This window comes from Alexandromys fortis, unplaced genomic scaffold (genome assembly GCF_014885135.2).
Source record: "Alexandromys fortis isolate MF-2015 unplaced genomic scaffold, M_Fortis_MF-2015_v1.1 scaffold_122, whole genome shotgun sequence".
NCBI lineage: Eukaryota > Metazoa > Chordata > Mammalia > Rodentia > Cricetidae > Alexandromys > Alexandromys fortis.
The window spans coordinates 4,711,788-4,732,441 of NW_026068004.1; the positions used below are offsets into that span (position 1 = coordinate 4,711,788).

Genomic DNA, 20,654 nt, shown 5'->3' on the forward strand with positions numbered 1-20,654 from the left:
GATGCGGGCACCCCTGCCCAGGGGTGGTGTGATGCGGGCACCCCTGCCCAGTGGTGGTGTGATGCGGGCACCCCTGCCCAGTGGTGGTGTGATGCGGGCACCCCTGCCCAGGGATGTTAGGGCACAGCCAGGAGTCTCCCTCACAAAGCAGTGTCACTGCCTGTCCTTTTACCCATGCCTCATGTGAGAAGCAAAGCTAGAAAGATAGGATCCCTGCATTTGACCGCTGCTAGGTTGTCACTGACTTTAAGGAAAGCAGTTCAGTGAGAAATGGAATAGAAGCAGATGAAAGGGCTGAGTGAAGGTAGATAGCTGGAGCAGAGGGCAACTGCTCTTTCAAGTAGGTCACAGAGAAAATGGGTATATGACTGAAGGAAGGTAGAGGCAAGGGAAGACCTTCAAATGAGGTACAGAATTGAGCTTTCTTGGGTTTCGTAGGGAGAAAGTGGTACTTGAAGAATGTTGAAGACCATTAGCTCCAGTCTGTGACCTAACTTCATAATGGCACGCCTTTGCCTGTTCTTGCCTTAATACCCAAAATATTCATCTTAACGTGTAGCTGGGTTTTTTTACTCTTACTCTTTGGGGGCCCACCACCCAGTTCCCAAGTAAATACATAGAGACTTATTCTTACTTATAAATGCCCGACCTAAGCTTGACTTGTTTCTAGCCTGCTTTTCTAACTTAAATTATCTTGTTTCTCTTTAACTATATTTTGCCTCTGGGCTTTTTAACCTTTCTTTAGTCTATATCTTTCTTTCCTTCTTACTCTGTGGCTGGCTGCGTGACCAGGTGGCTGGCCTCTGGCATCCTCCTCTCCTCCTTTTCTCATGCTTCCCCTTCCCTAGATTTCTCCTCCTATTTATTCTCTGTCCACCAGCCCTGCCTATTTCTTTCTCCTGCTTAGCTATTGGCCATTCAGCTCTTTATTAGACCAATTGGTTGTTTTAGGCAGGCAAGTAACACAGCTTCACAGAATTAAACAAATGAAACATAAAAGAATGTAACATGTCTTTGCATCATTAAACAAATGTTCCACAGTATAAACAAATGTAACACATCTTAAACTAATATTCCACAACATTAACCCAGTAGGGGAATAGACAGGTGAGGAGTGTGACAGGGTGAGAAGTTGGCGGCCAGTTCTGCAGGGAGGAGACAGAGGGAGGAGTCTGAGACACTTTATAGAAAGTTGGTCTTCTGATTGGCTGTCCCCCTGACAGACAGACATAGGGCTTCTTTGGGATTCCTGGGGTTTCTGGTCATGGGAAGGAAACACACTAATCTAATGGGGATAGTAATTAAAGCCTCAGCACTTGGGCTCCCTTTTCTTGCACCCCATAAGCACACATGCCAGCCCACAGAAGAGAAGCCCTGTCATGTCCTCTGCAGTTTTTCCTTCTGGTTTGAGAGGCCTCATTTGTAATATTCTCAACCATTTTTTACCATTGTTAGAGGAGGATTTCTCTCTGCATATCCTGAAATGTTTCCTGTATAGATGTAGAAATCCCATAATTAGGGCTAAACAGATGGCTCAGAGGTTAAGAGCACTGACTGTTCTTCCAGAGGTCCTGAGTTCAATTCCCAGAACCCACATGGTGGCTCACAGCCAATTGTAATGAGATCTGGTGCCCTCTTCTGAGGTGCAGGCAAAATGTAGACCAAACATGGTATGGACAATAAATAAATAAATCTTTTAAAAAAAGAAAGAAATCCCATAGTTAGCAGACTGCTATGGTTTTTCTGGTAGTTTCTGCACATGAGTCTGAGCCTAGACAACTAAGCAGCGCCACACCAGGACTCACAGCATGGATGGAAGGCCAGGCAGAACCGAGGCACGGATCTTCCTTGTTTCAATGTCCACATATTCTCTGAAGCCCGCAGGCCAGAATGTCCGGGTTCTGCATAGCCTGCATGTTGCTGTCCCCTGACAGTGGTGTTTCTGGGAAATCAAACTGCTCCTTCACCCTTAAGAAAGTTCCTCGTTCACCTGGAAACATGGCAAGGGTCAAACAGGGCACTGGGCAGTGCACATACCTTTAATTACTATACCAGCCTTTGGGGTCTCTCCTTCAAAGCACAGGAGGGCTACCCCCACTGTGCAGCTAATGTGCACAGCATCCGTACTTGTTTCTCAGTGAGGTACTGCTACAGCTCTTGGTGATGCCAGGGGCTACTGCCATGTGTTATCACAAGCCAGAATCATTTGGCATCGCCTTTAGGATTGCCTTTCTTGATATCCCTCCTTAACACCTTCCAGTCTCCCGAAGGCAGTCCCAGAAGCCTCGGCACCATAGCCTGGCCTTCTCAGAATGTGCTTGTGCATAGCTCTTCCTTGCTCCGCATGCTCACCTTTCCTTAGGAGAATGTCAGGGGTGAAGGAATGGAGGAAGAAGTCTAGGGTAAGGAGGCTGAGGCCTGGGTGTCCTGTTTGTCACCCATACTGCCCGTCTCTGCAGATTACGCTGCCGATGAGAGCTGTGCTCCCCGAGGATACCTAGCAGCCACAATGCAGTTTGTCCCAGGCCATTTCTCCTGTGATGTTGTATGGGGAACTGTGATCCGAGTCCATTCACGCCTCAAGATGGGACCCAGCATGGGGGTTTCTCGGGGTATGTGATTGGCATGAGAGGGTGGGCGGGGGGGGGTGTGTGTGTGTGTAGGAGATCTAGAGAAAGAAGTTTCTTCACCCCATGTTATTATTCCAGCTATCCAGGCCCTGCGCTCTGTGCTCAATGCCTTCTCTGTAGTGAACCGGAAAAATATGTTTGTTTATCAAGAGCGAGCAACAAAGGCCGTGTACTATCTTCGGTACGTGACCCCTGAGAACATGGGTTACAGCCTGAGTCAGGGATGGCGTGGGAGTAGACATACCCAAACACCTTGCCTTTCTCTTCTAGGCTTCTGGAGACATCTTGCAGTGACCGACCATGGGAAGGGGACTCTCTGCCCCCATCCCTAGCTTTGTCTCGAAGCCAAGAACCCATCTCCTCTGAGGATTCCTTGGTATGTGTCTTTCCACCATCTGTTGCCCCCATGCACCTCTCACACTTTGCTTTTTGGAGCCAAACCCTGACCGTTGTTGTCCCTATAGGGTCCTCGCTCTCCCCTGGACATGGCTTCCAGCCGCAGTCCTGATGCTGTTCGCCCTGTGGGCCAAGTAGACAGACATATCCAGCTGCTGGTGCATGGTGTAGGGCAAGCAGGTAAGGATTCTGAGAAGTATTTCTCTCTTGTCTGCCCCGGGCTCTATCCTCCAGTGCTTGCTATGCTCTGGGCTTGGCTGGAGCAGGAGCCGGGTGAGACAAGACAGCCGATTGAGGTATAGTGTGGAAGAGGAGCAGGATAGCTGCTGGGTCCACTGGCATGAGACCAGAGATGGACTGGGTGAAGATGACGGGATCAGTTGGGCTACGTTGAAGCCGAGGTGTCCAGGTAATGTGGACCAGATCACAGGCTAAGACTTCCGTACTGTCCTACCTAGTTTCATTCTGTTGCTGTGAAAAAACACTAAGTAAAGCAACTTGGGAGTTCATGTCAGCTTACAGGTTACATCATCAGTGGAAATCAGAGCAGGAGCCCAACAGTCACTTAACGCTCAATCCACAGAGATCACTGGTGCTGGCTCACTTACCGGCTCATGCTTACCTAGCATTCTGGTGTTTTCCTCCATGACTCCCTGCCCAGAGGATGTCCTGGGTCTTCCTACAGTAATTACTAACCAAGACAGTCTCCCACAGATATGCTCACAAACCAATCTGACCCGGGCAGTCCCCCAACTGAGACTTCATTCTCAGATGACTCTAGGCTGTGTAGAGTTGGGTTAGAGCTAGTTAGCTAGGACACTTCTCTTTGAGGAATTTTGCACAGCTCTGGGATTGGTGGTATATGGGAGTGGTATTACCATTCTTTGGGTAAGGACTTTGAGGATCTTAGCTAAAATTTGTGTGTCCAGAATCATGTAGGGCAGGCTGACAAAACGAGAATTTTGCTGGTTCCGTTTAGCTGCCATGTATGGTTATATCCAGTCCCATTGTTGTGGTCAGGGGCTTAAGGCCTGGACTCAGGATGGCTGAATCCTCTAACAATATCCCCCACCTTTCTAACATGGTTCTGTCAAGGTCCTGAAATCACAGATGAATTGGTGAGGGTTCTGCGTCGGCGTCTGGATGAGGCCACACTGGATGTCATCACAGTCATGCTGGTTCGGAACTGCAAGCTGACCCCAGCTGATGTAGAGGTCAGCTGCCTCTCTGACATCCTCTGTGGATCCAGCTGCGGGTGTGCCGGGGACACAGGTGTGCCGGGACGAGTAGTCAAGAACCCATGCCTTCAGCTCTGTCTCTTCGCAGTTCATCCAACCTCCTGGAAGCCTCCCCTCAGAGGTGCTGCATCTGGCCCTGCCCCCATCTTGCAGACCCTGGCTTCCTGCCTTGGCCTGGTACCTCCGTCAAAACTTACTCACCTTCCTGCACTCACCCAAGTACACAGACAGCAATAGCCGGAACCACTTCCAGGTGAGATTGCCCTACCCGTCCACATTTGGTACCCTGTTCCCTGCACACCAGACTGTAACTTTTCTACAGATACTTCCATCTCTGGTTTTGCCCATAGCCTGTGTACGTCCACCTGCCTATGTCTCCCTGAGCTCCCATGCATGCCCGTACCCTCTTCCCCACTTAGCGCTCATGGCTGTTCTCTCCCCAGCATCCACTCCCACCACAGGGCGGCCTCCCCGACTTGGACATCTACTTGTATAACAAACCTGGTGGACAGGGCACTGGTGGCAAAGGTAAATTGCTGGGCTTAAGCCTTCGACTATAGGCAGGTGTGAGCAAGGGTTTTTACACCTTTAGGCCAAGGAGCCTTGCTGCTGAGAAGGGGCCTGGGAGGGGCTGTGTGCCTGTGCTAGATCTGAGCCTTCCTACGGATTTCTCTACAGGAGTTGCCTGCATCACTCTAGCCTTTGTGGAGGAAGGAGGAGCCCCCATCTCACTAGCATTGTGGCCCCCCTCCTCTCCGGGGCCTCCAGACCCCCTTCGAGAGGAAGAATTTGAGCAGCTGACTCAGGTCATTCGCTGCCCGAACATGTTAGATGGTGCTTCAGGTAAGACAGCCTGCTGAGGTGGAGTGTTCCCTCAGTGCTGTGAGGCAGGAGCGGGGACAGGGTGGAAGCCACCACAAGTGACCTCCAGCTTTCCCTCCAGCTCAGGATGGGTCCCCACGGCTTCGACTGGATGTGTGGGAAAAGGGGAACATTAGCATCGTACAGCTGGAGGAGAAGCTCCGGGCTGCAGCTCGCCAGGCCCTGGCTGACGCCATCATGGAGCTGAGACTGCTGCCGGCTTCACTGTGTACAGAAGACATACCTCCAGGTATGCAGATCAAGAGCCCAACTCCTATGCTGAATCCAGAGAAAGTCAGAAATCAAGGCAGAACCATGCGGTGGACAAGGGTGCAGACATGAGGTTCAGAGAAAGAAACAGAATCCCATCACCTTGTCTGTGCATCCTCAAGGTGAGGCAGTGGCAGAAGTGTATACACTCAGCTGCTCTGCCCGCAGCACACACCTGAGGAGGAAGATACCCTCAGGAGCTCGTCTCTCAAGCATGTGCAGCTACACACCGTCAGTTTTACCAGGCTGGGGGTGAGCTTTTCTATAAAGAGAGTCAGTGATGGGAGCCTGCAGTGTTTGGTGTCCATAGGAAGTCTCAGAAGCGGGCCATTGGAAACTAAGAGCCCTGCCTGCCGCGCCAGCACCTTTCCCTCTACCGCTGTGTCCGGGGAGCCTGTGACTCCACCCAGCAGAGCCAGCCGTCGAAGCTTCTGGGATATGCTGGTAATGGAAGGAAGTGGTGAAGCTGGCTGCTCCAACCCTCTCCCCCACAGCCCTGTCGCTTGTCTTTTGAGATAAAACTGCTCTGTCCTTTGGATAACATATGAGGCTCCCCTTGCTAGAGAGTCCTAGCTTATCTACTGCCTTTATGTTTCAAATGGGAGCCCTCTAAACAGTAGCACTTTTACCCACAAGGAAGATGAGTCAGGAAAGTTAAGTAACCTGCCCAGACCTTAGTTAACTGTTGACCCCAGGACTGAGCCTCAATCCTCTAGCCCCTCTAGGCTCATTTCTGCTCCACAGTACTCCCATCTCCCCTTTCTTCTTCCTAATGGCCGCTCCTCACTCCCTGTATTGTTGCTAGAGTAAAACAGAAGGTGGAGATTTGGGCTCCCCCAAGACAACTGATGATATTGTCCTGGATCGGCCAGAAGATACTCGGGGTCGGAGACGTCATAAAACTGAGAATGTTCGGACCCCAGGTGGATCTGAGCGGGCACCAGGCCCAGATTCCGGAGCCCAGAGACAAAGGTATGTGTGTGGTGTGGTGTGGTGTGGTATGGTATGTTGTGGTATGTTGTGTGGTGTAGTGTTTGTGGTGTGTGTGGTGTGGTTTGGTGTGGTGTGGTGTGTGTGGTACAGTGTGGTGTGTGTGTGTGTGTGGTGTGGTGTCAGGGCGTGTCCAGGTGTGAAGTCCCTGAATGGTGCAGGTACCCATGTGTCCCATGAGTGGAGCATTCTAACCCCTATTCTGCCTTTAGACGCCGGACAACACAGCTAGAGGAGGGCGAGGTGGGGACTCTGCACCCTGTGTTTGCTCGTGTCATTCAGCGCTGGATGGGATTTATGGTTCAGATTGGTGAGACCCCGGTCCCTCTCCCATTCCTCAGTCCTTGGCCTGCTTTCCATCCTGCAGCCCAGCAGTGACATCTGTCTTCCAGGGTGTGCCTCGGTGTCCAGGAGCTCCACGCACATGGTGTCCCGGTTCCTCCTCCCATCCATCCTGTCAGAGTTCACCGCCCTAGCCATCTCAATGGCTGGAGACACCAGTGTCCGTGTTTTTGAGCAGCATTTGTGAGTTTGAGATCTGGTAGGATTGAAATAGCCTTCCCCAGAGCCCTAAAAGCTGGCAACTGGAGTAAGCCAAACCATTAGGCACTGGGCTAGGAGAGGTGGGCACAAGGCCTCGGGAAGTATAGGCTAGACCAGAGAATGGGGCCAGGAATAGTTTCCCTCTTACCCATTCCTTCCTCCTAACAGAGGTTCCGAGCCGGATACCTTCAGCCCTTGTTCCCCAAGGCAGCTGGGCCCGGCCCCCCGCCCAGCAGTGGAGCGGCACCTGCTTCTTCTGGGAAGGAACTTCGCACAGTGGAGGAGACCAACCCAGCAGGGTGAGGGTGGGGGTGAGGCCCTGCAGGGGGAGGGTAGGATGGGGACTCAGCCCTCAGCCCCCATCGTCCCCTCCCCTCCCTGTAGCTGCCAAAGCTGTGCAGCGCTTTGAGTCAGGAGGAGATGGAAGTCCAGGGCGAGGTGCTCCCCGGCAAAGGCTCTTACTGCTCGAGGTCATAGACAAGAAGGTAAGTGTGGTCAAGGGCTGGGGTAGGGAGGAGGAGCTCTGTAACCTGACTAATCCTGACCCCTGTCTCTAGCTACAGCTGCTGACTTACAACTGGGCTCCAGACCTGGGTGCGGCATTAGGTCGAGCTCTGATCCGCCTTGTGCAGTGGCAGAACGCACGAGCCCATCTCATCTTCTGTCTGCTCAGCCAGAAGCTCGGGCTCTTCCATCACTGTGGCCAGTTGGATTTCCCTGTGCGAGATGGAAAGGTACCTACTGCCTAGCTCCCACTGCTGGTCTGGCCAGGGAAAGGGAGACAGTCTGGGGACAGAGGTGGTACCAGAGGAAACCCTGATGTGGGAGGAAGGGTTCAAGGTCAAAAGGGCTTGAGCCGGATGTGATCCTCCATCCCTCTCAGGAGCCAAACCCATTCTTGCTGCCAACCATGGACGTGGAGATCCTCATCCGGAACGCAAGCCCTCCACTGAGTCGCGAACAGGGCCGGCTCAGTGGGTCCTCTCGTGGTGGAGGTCCCCTTCCCCTGGACACATTTCCCTTTGATGAAGCCCTGAGGGACATCACAGCTGCTCGCCCCAGCTCCACGGTTGGTCCTGTGCCCAGACCTCCAGATCCTGTTACCTACCATGGGCAGCAGTTCTTACAAATCAAGATGACCGAGCGAAAAGGTGAGGAATGTGGGCCAGGCGATGGGGAAGGATCCTGTGGAGACTGGAAGGGAGAGGAGGTCGGCTGCCAGGGCTTCTACTGATGCCTCCCACCCCCAGAGCTGGAGCGCCAGATGAAGATGGAGAACCTGTTTGTAACATGGCAGCAGCGGTCTGCGCCAGCCAGCATGCCCATCAGTGTGAGTAGCCCCCTCTGCATTCTCCATCAACACCTCTGACCCTTCCTTGGCCACTGTCCCACTGCTACTGCCCTGTGTCCCCAGGCTGGGGAGCTGGAGACCCTGAAGCAGTCATCCCGCTTGGTGCATTACTGTGCGACAGCTCTGCTCTTTGACCCAGCTGCCTGGCTGCATGGACCCCCAGAGACTTCTGTGCCTGCGGAGGGGCAGGTGAGCCCTGGCTTTCTCCTCAGAGACCCATGCCCAGCAGTGACCTGCACTTCATCCCTACAGTGTGGTCAGTAGATAAGAGCCTTAATTTCCATTCCTGCAGCGGCGACATCGCCCTGAGTCAGGATCTGGGGGTCGAGAGGGTCCCACAAGCTGCGAATCCTTGGATGTGCCTCCTCCAGTAGCCCGAGAGGAGCCATGGCTGAAGGAGCTGAGCTTGGCCTTCCTGCAGCAATATGTGCAGTATCTACAGAGCATCGGCTTTGTGCTGGTCCCGCTTCGGCCCCCATCACCTACCCGCAGGTGAATCTGGTCCTTCTTCCCTAACCACTTAACCCCCATGAGTGAGGCCCCACAGCCTTCCTTTCTTCATATGGCTCCTGCCTTGATAGCTCAGGCATAGTCCATGTTTACCTTCGCTCACCACACTGGTACACATGTATGAAGACCTTAGACACGTTTCATGTGCTACTGCATGTCCTATAAACCTCATGCAGTTTGTAAAACTCACAAACACATGCACAGACTGCATGTTCTCACCAAGCTGTGCCCACCCACACCTCATTCTTTTACATGTCTGCATATATCCATACATGCAGTTCTCACATTCACGCCTAAGCTTTTGAATCTGAGTCTTACTGATTCCTGTCTTGGTCTTCGAGTTAACCTCTTCACCTCGGCCCATTTTCACCAGGCACTCTGCACTGGTCCTACTTGTACCCCTGACTATGGCCTGTTCTTAGTCATGCTCAACTCTGGTTAGTACTAACAGCCTAAGTCCTGGAAGAAGCCAGTTGTCTCTCAGTCACTACATAGCATCAACCCTAAGCCTGGCAATTCTCTAACAACCTTTCTTGTCTTGGGCCAGATTCAGAGCCTGTATTTTTGGTTTTAATTTGTGTGTGTGTGTGTGTGTGTGTGTGTGTGTGTGTACACAAAGACTAGCATGACCTCTTTTCATGGTGTAGACCTTGATAATCTATTCAAGGGTGCTTAGTCCAACTTAATGAACCCCGGTGTCCTTGAGTGCTGACAGAAACACTGACTGCACAAATTGAGCTGGTATTTTCAGATCAGACCATGCAGTTTGAGCAGACACAGCAAGAGTGAGGATCCTGATAGAACTTACATGAGTGACTTCAGTACATCTGCAGGTGACCTGTCTTGTTCTCAGGTGGCCAATGAGGAAAAATCATGCCTTTTTTTTAGACAGAGTTTCTCTGTAGCTTTTGAGCCGGTCCTGGCTGACCTCAAACTCACAGAGATCCACCAGCCTCTGCCTCCCAAGTGCTGGGATTAAAGGCATGCACCACCACCGCCTGGCCTTGACACTAATTTTTTTTAAAAAATGTTTCTAGAACATAGTTTAAAGTCAAACATTCCCTTCTCAGCAGTTTTAGTGATGGCTCAGCCTCATAGTACTTCCTTGAGGATTAAGCGGAACATTTCTACCAGAAAGCCACGTCCATGGCAAAGATGCCCCGAGCAGCACCCACTGCAGACGGTAGATAGCGACTGAATCTCCAGTGTTCTGAGTGGGGTGCTGAGTTTACTGACCCTAGGAGAATCCTCCACACACTGGTTCAAGGCTGGTAAGCCCCTAACTTGTCCCCCACTTCCCTTTCTTCAAGCATTGGCACTCCATTACCACCTACCAACACGGGCCGCCATTTTTGCTCCTTGAAGCCACAGATGGGACCCACCATCTCCTTCAGACTTTTCAAAGTCCTTCCCTGCTTCTCATTCTCCTTGGCTCTGAGTTAAGAACAGAAGGAAGCCGGGTGGTGGTGGCGCACGCCTTTAATCCCAGCACTCGGGAGGCAGAGGCAGGTGGATCTCTGTGAGTTCGAGACCAGCCTGGTCTACAAGAGCTAGTTCCAGGACAGGCTCCAAAACCACAGAGAAACCCTGTCTTGAAAAACAGAAAAAAAAAAAAAAAAAAAAAAAAAAAGAACGAGAAGGAATTGGAGAGATGGCTCAGTAGTTAGGAGTTTTTGCTGCCTTCCACAAGGCCCAAGTTCAGTTCCCAGTACCACATTAGACAACTTACAACTCCAGTTCTAGGGAATCTGTTGCCCTCTTCTGGCCTTCACAAGCAAGTGCAGACTTATCACATGCATATACTTAACACACATACACAAAACATATGAATTTAAAAAAAAAATTAAAGATCAAGAACAGCGGGGCTGCCATTCCCCAGTTAAAAGAAAACTGCCTTTCCCTCTTAGAGGACCCATCCAGCATCTCCTAGTAAGGTTTCAGACATGCCTCATCTTCTCCCTCCCTTCTGCAGATCTCTCTCCCAGGTAATAAAGAAAGATGCCCGGTCTCCTCCCAGCCCTGTACCCACCCTGAACATAGCTTACTTGCCAGACAGCAGCAGCTGCCCTGCAGTCTGGACATGGACTCTAGCCCCAGCCATGCTTACTGAGGCACTCAGAGCAAGTCATCCTTCCTCAGGCCTGACTCTTGCCTGTAAAACAGGTCCATGTGAGATAGCCTGGTACCAGAACTTTCAGTCCCTGGCCAGCCTCACTCAGCCTCTGTCTCTCTTCCTTCTCTGCAGCACCAGCCGGCTACGGGCTATGGCTGTCCTTGGAACAGAGGGTCGAGGCTCCTTCTCCTTCCCTAAAGCCAAGACTGAGGGGAGCCCTAAGGTAACTCATTGTCACATGATGCTAAAGTCAGCAATGGCCTGAGTTATGTTCCCATCCGTACCCAAAGTCAATGACTGATTAACTTACCAATTGGTTGATCCTAGACTACCAGTACTAAAACCTGTACTGATTGGCTGATTCCTAGACTACCAGTACTAAAACCTGTACTGATTGGCTGATTCCTAAACTACCAGTACTAAAACCAATACTGATTGGCTGTTTCCTGGACTATCAGTACTAAAGCCTGTACTGATTGGCTGATCCTAGACTAGGACTCCGCTGTGTTGGCTTGAGATTGGTGAGTCCTCAGCACATGTCCCCTTTTCTTTCTTCAGAGCACTGGCACCCCAGCCACTACCTACCACCTGCAGCGGGCACTGCCTGGGGGCATCATCCTCATGGAGCTGACATTCCAGGTGAGAACGGGGAGCGCTGAGTGGGAGAGCTCCCCCTTCCTCTCATACCCCCCTCATCTCATCTCACCCTCTCTTCAGGGCTGTTACTTCTGTGTCAAACAGTTTGCTCTGGAATGTTCCCGAATTCCAATGGGACAGGCTGTCAACTCTCAGGTATGTGATGGGGACAGGATAATGTGGAGTGGACAGAGAGCTCAAATACACTCGTTGCCACACCATTCTATGGTGGGCCCTATGGTTTCATGACCCTTGTAGTGGACGTAGTGCTGACCGCACCATTCTCCTGTCTGACCCTGGGAAATCCAAAGGTACATTCAGCTGTAGCACAAAGGCTACAGAGATGGTCCTGCCATGTGCCAGCACATGGATGTAATGTGACACATGAGATCAGGGCCTGTAAGACCTGGTCTGCTGCAAACTGGGGACAGTTGACATTGCCAGTGTAGTCACCAACACTGGCACTTGATCATTGTTATGTCCTGTCAGTCTGCCTCAAGGCAGGCCCTTGATACCCTGGAGGGAAGTAGTCAGGAGTGTGCAGTTAGTCTAGGAGCAAGCAAGGCCAGCAACCTGAAGCCCTGGCTTGTCTGGTTTTACTCTTTGGGTTGCCAGAAATGTCACGACAGGGCCCATACCTTGTCATAAGTTCACATGTACCTCTAAGACTAGGATCTAGTGGGACCCAGTGCAGTCAAGACTGCCTCCTCTCTATCGTGGGAACCACCATGCCTGGATGATTCAAACCAAACCCCAGATGGTTGCCTTTGCTTTGAGCATTGAGCATAGACACGTGGTCACGGTAGGTCACAGGGTAATACAACCTAGAAAAGCATAGTGCAGGAACCTTCCTGGACCAGAGTGCTCAAATGGAAGCTTTGGTTAGCGGGCCCTCACTCACACTTTTCTGAGGGTTGGAGGTCTTCCTCCTAACTGCCTCTGGCTGCCTGTTACCTGATTTCCAGAGATGCGTAGGCTCTCTCTAATCTCTAACCCTGCTCAGGCTTCTGAGTTTGGGTTTTTGAGAAGGGCCCAAGCTGTCCTGGGCTCACTATGTAGCCAAAGATGACTCTGTACTCCTTACCCTCCTCTCTCCACCTCCCAACTGCTAGGATTCACAGGCCATGAGGAGGGAAGAGCTGATCTTGTGCAAGGGTCTACATTGCTTTAGGATGCCTTTGTTTGTTAAATACTTCTCCATGTATGAGAAAAAAGAAATAGTTTATCCTAGGCAGGTGCTGAGCCTGAAGGTCACAGAAATTAAGTACTTTTGTTCTGGGATACACAACTTATCAGTGGCAGACTTGGTTGAAGTCTGGGTTTCTGTACACTGATTTCAGCCTTACCTATTTCGGCTCATCACACTGCCCCTGACTGAGATCTGTGCATTATCTCCAAGGTAGGTCAGGAAGCTGACACCTAGAGACTGGTTTACCAGGCCCACACAGCTAGTCAGCCCCCTTCTAGTGTTCGTTTGCTCTTCTATCAACTAATGCTCCCAAGGGTGTCCAGATGAAGTCTGCCATTCCAGCAGCACACACCCTGTTGTTAATGCCGTTGGTGGAGCAGTCCATGAAGAGAGGGCTTTGCCTTATCTCTCTCATCGGTCTACCACGTCATTCAGCCAGGTAGTCTCAGAGGCAGAGGAGAGAGCGTATCCCAGGGGAAGCTTTTTAGTGAACAGTAGTGTCAGGTGTCAGGCAGAGGAGCCTTCCAGGGCTCATAGGTACAGAGTGCAGAGGAGAGAGCGTACTGTCCTTGGGAAAGGCAGGTGAAGACTTCCCGATAGATGAACATCTGGCTTTCCTTGATCTTCACCTGATGTTCTGTATCTTCTAGTGCTTTGTAATTATTTATTCCATGTATTGTCTATTGTCTCCATCCAGCTAACTTATATAAGCTTCTTGAAGGCAAGGGTCTGTGTCTGTTTCCCTACATTTAGAATGGTCACTGGCAAATACATGGGAGACCATCAGTCAGCCTCTGCTGCATTGCTGAATCTGTGTCAGACTTGAATTAGCTACCCGAGTGGCCCCGGATCCATATAACCAGGGAGGAACAACACACAGTGTTAAGAGGAAGGTTCCCCATAGAAGCTGCTCTGGCGGAGAGTTCTGGGTCCACAGCAACAGGAAGTGCTGCCAAACTTCCTCTCTGCCCAGGAGGGAAGAATGGATTGGACAGTGTGTGCTCCCACACCCTAACCCCAGCTCCTCCTCCTCCTGTCGCTCCCCAGCTGTCCATGCTCTTCACAGAGGAGTGTGACAAGGTCCGTGACCTGATGCACGTGCACTCCTTCAGCTATGACTTCCACCTGCGCCTCGTGCACCAGCATGTGCTCGGTGCCCACCTGGTGCTGCGCCATGGCTACCACCTCACCACCTTCCTGCAGCATTTCCTGGCCCACCACCCTGATGGACCCCACTTCGGCCGCAATCACATTTACCAAGGTCAGTGCCCAAGAGCAAGCCAGTGAGGCTAAAATTGAGCAATCACATGGCCAGGCCTAGCCTGGTAAGGCCATGAATTGCTCATTTCCCTTGTACCATGTCCATTCTTTGGGCCTTTGTCTTTTAAGTTTTTCACAGCTGGTTTCACACCAGAATGAAGGTCCTGCGTCTGGAGTTACTCTGCCCTTTCTTCTGGACATTTTATCCCATCTCAACAACATTCCACAGGACCTTGGGAGCTCCCCAAGGAAGCAAAACCTTAGTATTCCCATTCTCTGGCCTCCTCCCCCACCTGCCCAGCTTGCTTATCCCAGACTTAGTGTCTCTTTCTCCTGTAACTTGCCACATAGGAACACTGGAGCTCCCCACCCCACTCATTGCTGCCCACCAGCTGTACAACTATGTGGCCGACCATGCCAGCTCTTACCACATGAAGCCATTGCGAATGGCCCGGCCCGGTGGCCCAGAGCATAATGAATATGCCCTGGTGTCAGCATGGCACAGGTAAAGCTAGGAGGCAGCTTCCAGCACACACCTGGTAGGGCTGAGGTTGGGGCCACAGTTGGAGTAGGAAGATACGTTTTCTTGGGTACAAGGGTTGGGACTGGTTTCATTAGAGCCTCGGAATTGACATCTCCCCACCCCAACTATGCAGCTCTGGCTCCTATCTGGACTCTGAGGGACTTCGCCATCAGGATGACTTTGATGTGTCTCTGCTTGTCTGTCACTCTGCTGTACCCTTTGAGGAGCAAGGAGAAGCTGAGCGACATGTTCTGAGGTCAGATCTCTTACCTCAAATGTACCCATTTCTCAGATTGCCATCTGCTCCTATCCAGAAGTCCATGGCTGTGATGCTCTCCCACTCTCCTGCCCCTTCCCTTCCCTAGGCTTCAGTTCTTCGTGGTGCTCACCAGCCAACGAGAGCTCTTCCCAAGACTCACTGCTGACATGCGCAGATTCCGGAAACCATCCAGGCTTCCCCCTGAGCCAGAGGCTCCTGGGAGCTTGGTTGGTAGCCCTGGGGAAGCATCAGGGATTATGCTGACCCCAGGGCCAGCTCCTCTGTTCCCGCCACTGGCCACAGAAGTGGGTATGGCCCGGGCACGTCTGGCTCAGCTGGTTAGGTTGGCTGGTGGGCATTGCCGGCGGGATACCCTCTGGAAGCGCCTCTTCTTGCTGGAGCCAGCAGGGCCTGACCGGCTAAGACTCGGGGGGCGCCTGGCCCTGGCAGAGCTGGAGGAGCTCCTGGAGGCAGTCCACGCCAAGTCCATTGCGGACATTGACCCCCAGCTGGTAAGAGACCTCACTCCACACGGGCCAGCATCACTTTCAGCATTCCATAGGTGACTCGGTGGGAGGGAAGGAATCTTGGGTGACTCTGGAGTGGTAGGCTCAGGGCTGTGATTCCTCCCCAGGACTGCTTCCTGTCCATGACGGTCTCCTGGTACCAGAGCCTCATCAAGGTTCTCCTGAGTCGATTCCCCCAAAGCTGCCGCCATTTTCAGAGCCCGGACATGGGAACCCAGTACCTGGTGAGTCCTATTGTCCTCACTCTACAGAGAAAAGCCGCAGAAATCCTCATCTGACATTACAGAACCATTCAGGGAGCCCAGGCTTGGCAAACAAGCTCTGCCTTGTGTTGTTGTCTTGCTGGAGTTGGGCCACACTGATAGCCTTTAAAACCTCTGAGCGGTGGGTAGTGAGCCCGAGTGCATAATTGCTGGGAAGTGATACGCCTTGGCTTGAGGTCCCAGACACCAAGTGTGGCACTCGGCCCACTGAAACACAGGTGCTCACCCTCCACCATTGTCTGGGGATCTGCGTCTCAGCAATATCCCAGAAGGTGGACGCTGTACACGCGGGCGTGAAGGCACAGCTGTGAAGGACAGGAAGCGAGAAAGTGACAGTGATGAGTGTGTGCATGGGAAACTAAAGAGATGAGAAGATGGCACAGCTGTGGTTAGGAAGACCGCGAGTGAGAGGAGGAGTGGGCCTGGAGCAAGATTTGTCTCTGCTATACCACAGGTCATCCAGAGAAGCCAAGACTACAGTGGGGCAGGCAGAGGGGCGTTTGGGGTACCAGTGACGGGAGCGCTGAAGCTGGAGTGGGACAGAGGAAGGGTGATGAGTTCTTGGGGCAAGTTGAGTCTGTCATCCAGGAAGTGTGTGGACATGTGGGATCAAGAGAGAGAGGCCACAGCCACATTGGTAGGTGGTGCAGAAGCCCCAAGGGGAAATCACCCAGTGGTAGAACCGGAGCTGAGTGGTAGGAGCAGCCGACGTCAGGAGGCAGTAGGAGACCTGGAACTGCTGGAGGGTTGTGCCAGGTGTCTAGAACTGCCCTTCCCTGATTGGCTTCCCTGCCATGTCCTCTAGAAGATTCTGAGAGGGCTCTGACAGGCAGGGTTGAAGCCCAGTGTGGCAATACCATCCTGAGTGACCCAGGCTCGCAGATAGGCTCAGACGTGACAAAAGGAACCTCACCCTCCTGCCTCTTCAAGAAGCCCTGCAGAGGGTTCACACCTACTGGTTCACCCCCTCTTCTTTTGTATCTGTTGCTTCAGGTTGTGCTGAATCAGAAGTTCACCGACTGTTTTGTGTTAGTGTTTCTGGACTCACACTTGGGAAAGACGGTGAGAACAAAGGGCAAGGGACTTCACGAGAGCTGTACCCCAAGTACTCGAGTCAGCCCTCTAAGAGTAGGCTCCCTCCTTCTGCAGCTAGCTCTCTGTCCCCCCACACGCCTCTCACCACTGCGCCTCTGTCTCGTTCCCCACAGTCTCTGACGGTGGTTTTCAGAGAACCCTTCCCGGTGCAGCCCCAGGACAGTGAGAGCCCCCCAGCCCAGCTGGTCTCTACCTATCACCACTTGGAATCTGTCATCAACACAGCCTGTTTCACCCTCTGGACCCGCCTCCTCTGAGAAAGTGGACTACTGACTTCATTGGTTGAACTGTGGATCTCTAAGCGTGCCATTTGAGGCACGACAGACCAGCATTTATGAACCCCGAGTCCTCAGACACAGTGACAGCAAGGATTGTGACTGTCTGGGGAACTGCTGCTACAGTCTGGCAACAGGGACCACCCTCCTTCCTGCCCAGCTGGTGGGGCCCCAGGGAGCTTCACGTGAACTGGCAAGCACTCACCCCTCAGAGCACCTGACTCAGAGTTGTCACTGCGTGCAACCTGCATCCTTAGCCCTCTGGTCTTTGCTCTCACTTGGCCATCACTGTTGAACATTACTCTTGTGATAAGACACTGGCTCTAATCTTGGCCCTGCCTCTCAGGCACCTGTGACCAGAGTTTACCTCCCACCCCCACTGGACCTTTGGTTCCTTGTCTGTAGATAAGGAGGGCCGAGAAGCTCTGTGTATACACAGCAACCCTGGCACCGACTGGAGGATTTGAGCTTGAGCTGTGTGTCCCTTCTCAGTAGGAGGGAATTAACTCAGAGACATTGAAGCATTCGACACTGTGTGTCCCCTGCCCCTGTAATATACACATGAAAATGCCCAGTGCGTCTTTAATTCAGAGGAGCCTCTGGGGAACCTCACCTGCTGCCCCAGGGCAGCATGCAGGTGCCTATCAAATCCTACTGGCCACTCCGTGGGTGGCCCCGTCTGTCCCAGTATGAGCGTAGCCAGCTCAGACCCTCCACCGTGTCTCCTGCAATGAAAGAGAGATAGTGCCATCTCGACACATAAGGAAAGGACAGCCCCCCCGTCCAACATCCGTCCCTCCAATGACCCCTTCCCCAAGCTACCAGGAGCCTCACCTTGAGGCCGATACTCGCAGCCCACAAATCCTTGGTAACCTTCATCTTCTAGCAGCTGGAACAGGTAAGAAAAGTCCAGCTCTCCTGAGCTGCCTGGCTCCCCTCGGTCTGGGACCTGTGCCACCTGCACATGCCCTGGGAACAGATGAGGAGACACAAGGGATGAGAAAGGAAGCAATCATAAAACACAGCATCAGGCCAGGAGGGAGCTTGGTAGGGGGAGCCCTCACCAACAATGGGCAGGAACTTCCTGATATTTCCTGTCAGATTCCCATCCATGATCTGCCAGTGGAACACGTCCTGGGGAGAGAACGTCAAACCCGCGGGTGTCTGCCACAGTCCCCCCAGACTGGAAGACGGGACCTGGAGAAGCACCTGTCTTCTACTCACCATCTGCAACTGAAGATTGGGTCTCCCAACCTTCTGCAGGATGGCTGCCGCTGTGGGGGAGAGCCAGGAAGAAAGCCATGAGGCTTTGGGACGCGTGGGTTAAAGAAAGGGGGTGGCACAGGACTAGAGTCCTACCCTGCTGGGGTGTATCCAGGAAGTACTGGGGGTCCGTGATTCGGGTGTTAATGGGCTCCAGCAGTCCCACGAGGTTCTCCTAGAACCATGTTGGAGGCTGTCAAGGATCACTGGTAAACAACCTCATCTGTTCCTCTGACCTGTGCTCCTGCTCAGCTTTGTACCTCACCCAGTGTGCCCAGTCCCCACCGTCTACCCCCTTACGCTCTCACCTGAGCCAAAACCCCAGCCGCGTGCCTCAGGTTCTCCAGAAACACTGTCTCCATCTCCGCCTTGACTGCTGCTCGGTCAGCCCCGGGGGGTACTCGGCCAGCCATCAGGTGGATCCTGTAGAGAAGGTTGTGGGGAGGGCTCATGCCCTCAAGTCCCTGTGTGTCTTCTGGGTTCTCTCTGACTGTACCGGCCTCCCCCATCACCCAGGTCTTCAGACCATTTAAGGCATATGCCCAGACATCCCAGCAGCCTCCACAGCTGCGTGTCAGCCCAAGGCAAGTCACCCACGTCCTCTTGCAGTCAGCCCATGGGGCCTCTGCCTATCTCTGATTCCCTCCTGGACTCTTAACCTCGCCTTTCCCTTGTTCCTGCACAGCTCATAGCATGCCTGAGGCTCACTTTCTTTTTTTCCACATTTTTAAAATTTATTTGTGTACGAGTGTCTTGCTTGCATGTATCTGTGTGTACCATGTGTGTGCCTGGTGCTCTTGGGGTTGCCCCGCCACTTGATTGTGAGCTGCCATGTGGGTACTGGCAACCCAGCCCAGGTCCTCTGCAAGAGAACAAGTGTTCTTAACTGCTGAGCCATCTCTTCAGCCCGGAGGCTTACCTTTTAAAGAGGATTTTAACCCTTGCCCCTTTTAGACAGTCCTTGTTGCTTAACCCTGCTTCACATCGTAGCCTCCTCCCAAATGCTCTCTGTCCCTACCTACTGTTGACTGATAATGAGCCTCCTGCCACCATTTGCTTCCCAGCACCTCTTGACCTCTGGGGTTTGACATTAGTCCCATTTTGAGGCTCCTCATCTCAACAACATCCAAATTCCCACAGGCCCTGCAGGCGTCCAGGCCCTTGGAACTCAGTGTTCACCACCTCCGGCCTCATTAACTGAACTGGGCTCAACAACCGTCCTCTGGCAGGGACAGCCTCCTTGCCTGAAGAGTGGACCTCTCCCTATAAAGCGGATGTGTGGGCCTGCTAGTTTCGTTACCTGCATCGCTATCTGCAAACCGCGCTGCCCCCCATCCTCACCCCCAGACCCCAACTTTCTCATCCTTGTTAAGCTCCCTCATCAGACCCCAGCACCCAGCATGTGAGGTGAGCCTGAAAGCGTGGTATACAGAATGACACACACGAAATACAAAAAGCAGTCTGCAAATGCCCTAGCCCACTGAGGCGGGGCTTCTCCCGACCCGGCCCGAGATCAAGGGAGGGCAGGGCAGGGTACCTGGGGCAGCCCAGAGCCTTGGCGTACAGCACAGCCTGCTCCAGCCCCTCTCGGAAGGCCGCCTGTCTCCCGGGGACAGCCCCCAGCCCCATCTCCCCCTTCTCTTGGTCTCCTGCGGAGAGAACCAGCGTTAGTGCGGGCTTGGCTCCCCACAGCCCGGCCACTCCCCGCCCCCGTGCGCACCCGGCGGCGTGTTGATGAGCACCAGCCTTAACCCCGCGGCCCGTGCAGCGCTTGCCAGCGCCTGGGGCGGCTCGGCGTACGGCCAGGCCACCTCTGCCGCCTCGAAGCCCGCACGGCCCGCGGCCTGCAGCCGCTCGGGCAGCCCGGGGAGCTCCGGGAACAGCCATGAAACGTTGGCCGAGAAGCGTAGCGGAGCCATGTGGGCGGAAGGCGGCGGCTTCGGGTCAGGAAGCTGGGTAACTGGCGAAGGGCGGAGCCAGGCCGCCCTAGCAGCGACCGCACTGGAAGCCAAAGTCCCGGTCCAGTTCAAACAAAGGGAGGTGGATGTCTGAACGAATCGCCTGGTGGAAGAAAAGAATGTAGCTTTTCGCTAAGTAACGCTCGAAAGTTATGAGCAAATAGCTTTATTTGAGTCAGAGTCTCACTATGTCACATATGCTGGCCCAGGTCTCCCGCCGTCATCCTCCTGCCTCAGCCTCCTATGGGATTACAGGCCTACCTCCACCACACTCGGATCTTTATACCAGCAGTCTTCACACCGCCAGCCCGTTGGTTTTCCCTTAAAGACTAAACACTAAGTGAACAGTTTCTTTTTCTGAGAAAATTCGGATCATGTTGTATATAGTTTTATAGCCTATCTTTTTCCAAACGACAGTCTATTAACATTCCCCCGTTTTCTTCCATACTCTTCAGAGTCATGCCAACCGCTGCTTATTGTTGCACTGCACACTTCGACAGCCCA

At 52.9% G+C, this 20,654-nt stretch overlaps 2 protein-coding genes and 1 pseudogene across 3 annotated transcripts in view; 1 reads left to right on the forward strand and 2 right to left on the reverse strand.

Annotated features, from left to right (window-relative positions):
- The window catches only part of Szt2 (SZT2 subunit of KICSTOR complex), a 45,788-nt gene extending 28,288 nt beyond the window's left edge, over positions 1-17,500 (forward strand). The window contains exons 43-72 of the mRNA XM_050161208.1: positions 2,460-2,612; positions 2,709-2,811; positions 2,901-3,006; positions 3,095-3,206; positions 4,122-4,240; positions 4,353-4,517; positions 4,708-4,792; positions 4,943-5,107; positions 5,208-5,375; positions 5,706-5,839; positions 6,201-6,367; positions 6,598-6,695; positions 6,778-6,910; positions 7,097-7,227; positions 7,313-7,413; positions 7,486-7,662; positions 7,812-8,079; positions 8,179-8,258; positions 8,343-8,468; positions 8,572-8,771; positions 11,035-11,125; positions 11,461-11,541; positions 11,620-11,694; positions 13,775-13,988; positions 14,339-14,492; positions 14,644-14,766; positions 14,876-15,281; positions 15,404-15,520; positions 16,553-16,621; positions 16,768-17,500. Of these exons, the coding sequence (XP_050017165.1) occupies positions 2,460-2,612; positions 2,709-2,811; positions 2,901-3,006; positions 3,095-3,206; positions 4,122-4,240; positions 4,353-4,517; positions 4,708-4,792; positions 4,943-5,107; positions 5,208-5,375; positions 5,706-5,839; positions 6,201-6,367; positions 6,598-6,695; positions 6,778-6,910; positions 7,097-7,227; positions 7,313-7,413; positions 7,486-7,662; positions 7,812-8,079; positions 8,179-8,258; positions 8,343-8,468; positions 8,572-8,771; positions 11,035-11,125; positions 11,461-11,541; positions 11,620-11,694; positions 13,775-13,988; positions 14,339-14,492; positions 14,644-14,766; positions 14,876-15,281; positions 15,404-15,520; positions 16,553-16,621; positions 16,768-16,911 (4,265 nt within the window). The 3' untranslated portion in view covers positions 16,912-17,500. The remainder of the gene's footprint in view (positions 1-2,459; positions 2,613-2,708; positions 2,812-2,900; positions 3,007-3,094; positions 3,207-4,121; positions 4,241-4,352; positions 4,518-4,707; positions 4,793-4,942; positions 5,108-5,207; positions 5,376-5,705; positions 5,840-6,200; positions 6,368-6,597; positions 6,696-6,777; positions 6,911-7,096; positions 7,228-7,312; positions 7,414-7,485; positions 7,663-7,811; positions 8,080-8,178; positions 8,259-8,342; positions 8,469-8,571; positions 8,772-11,034; positions 11,126-11,460; positions 11,542-11,619; positions 11,695-13,774; positions 13,989-14,338; positions 14,493-14,643; positions 14,767-14,875; positions 15,282-15,403; positions 15,521-16,552; positions 16,622-16,767) is intronic.
- LOC126513062 (40S ribosomal protein S29-like) lies at positions 8,778-11,027 on the reverse strand (annotated as a pseudogene).
- Hyi (hydroxypyruvate isomerase (putative)) lies at positions 17,494-20,154 on the reverse strand. Of its 2 annotated transcripts, XM_050161209.1 has the most exons (8): positions 19,913-20,153; positions 19,730-19,841; positions 18,501-18,615; positions 18,289-18,367; positions 18,154-18,203; positions 17,994-18,063; positions 17,764-17,898; positions 17,494-17,654 (listed from the first exon to the last, which is right to left on the reverse strand). In XM_050161209.1, the coding sequence occupies exons 1-8, from the start codon at positions 20,109-20,111 to the stop codon at positions 17,581-17,583; spliced, it is 834 nt and encodes a 277-aa protein (XP_050017166.1). In that variant the 5' UTR covers positions 20,112-20,153; the 3' UTR covers positions 17,494-17,580. The 2 variants fall into 2 exon arrangements, with proteins under 2 accessions (XP_050017166.1, XP_050017167.1); XM_050161210.1 differs by lacking the exon at positions 19,730-19,841 and having other exon boundaries at positions 19,913-20,154.
- Positions 20,155-20,654: the final 500 nt, after the last annotated feature.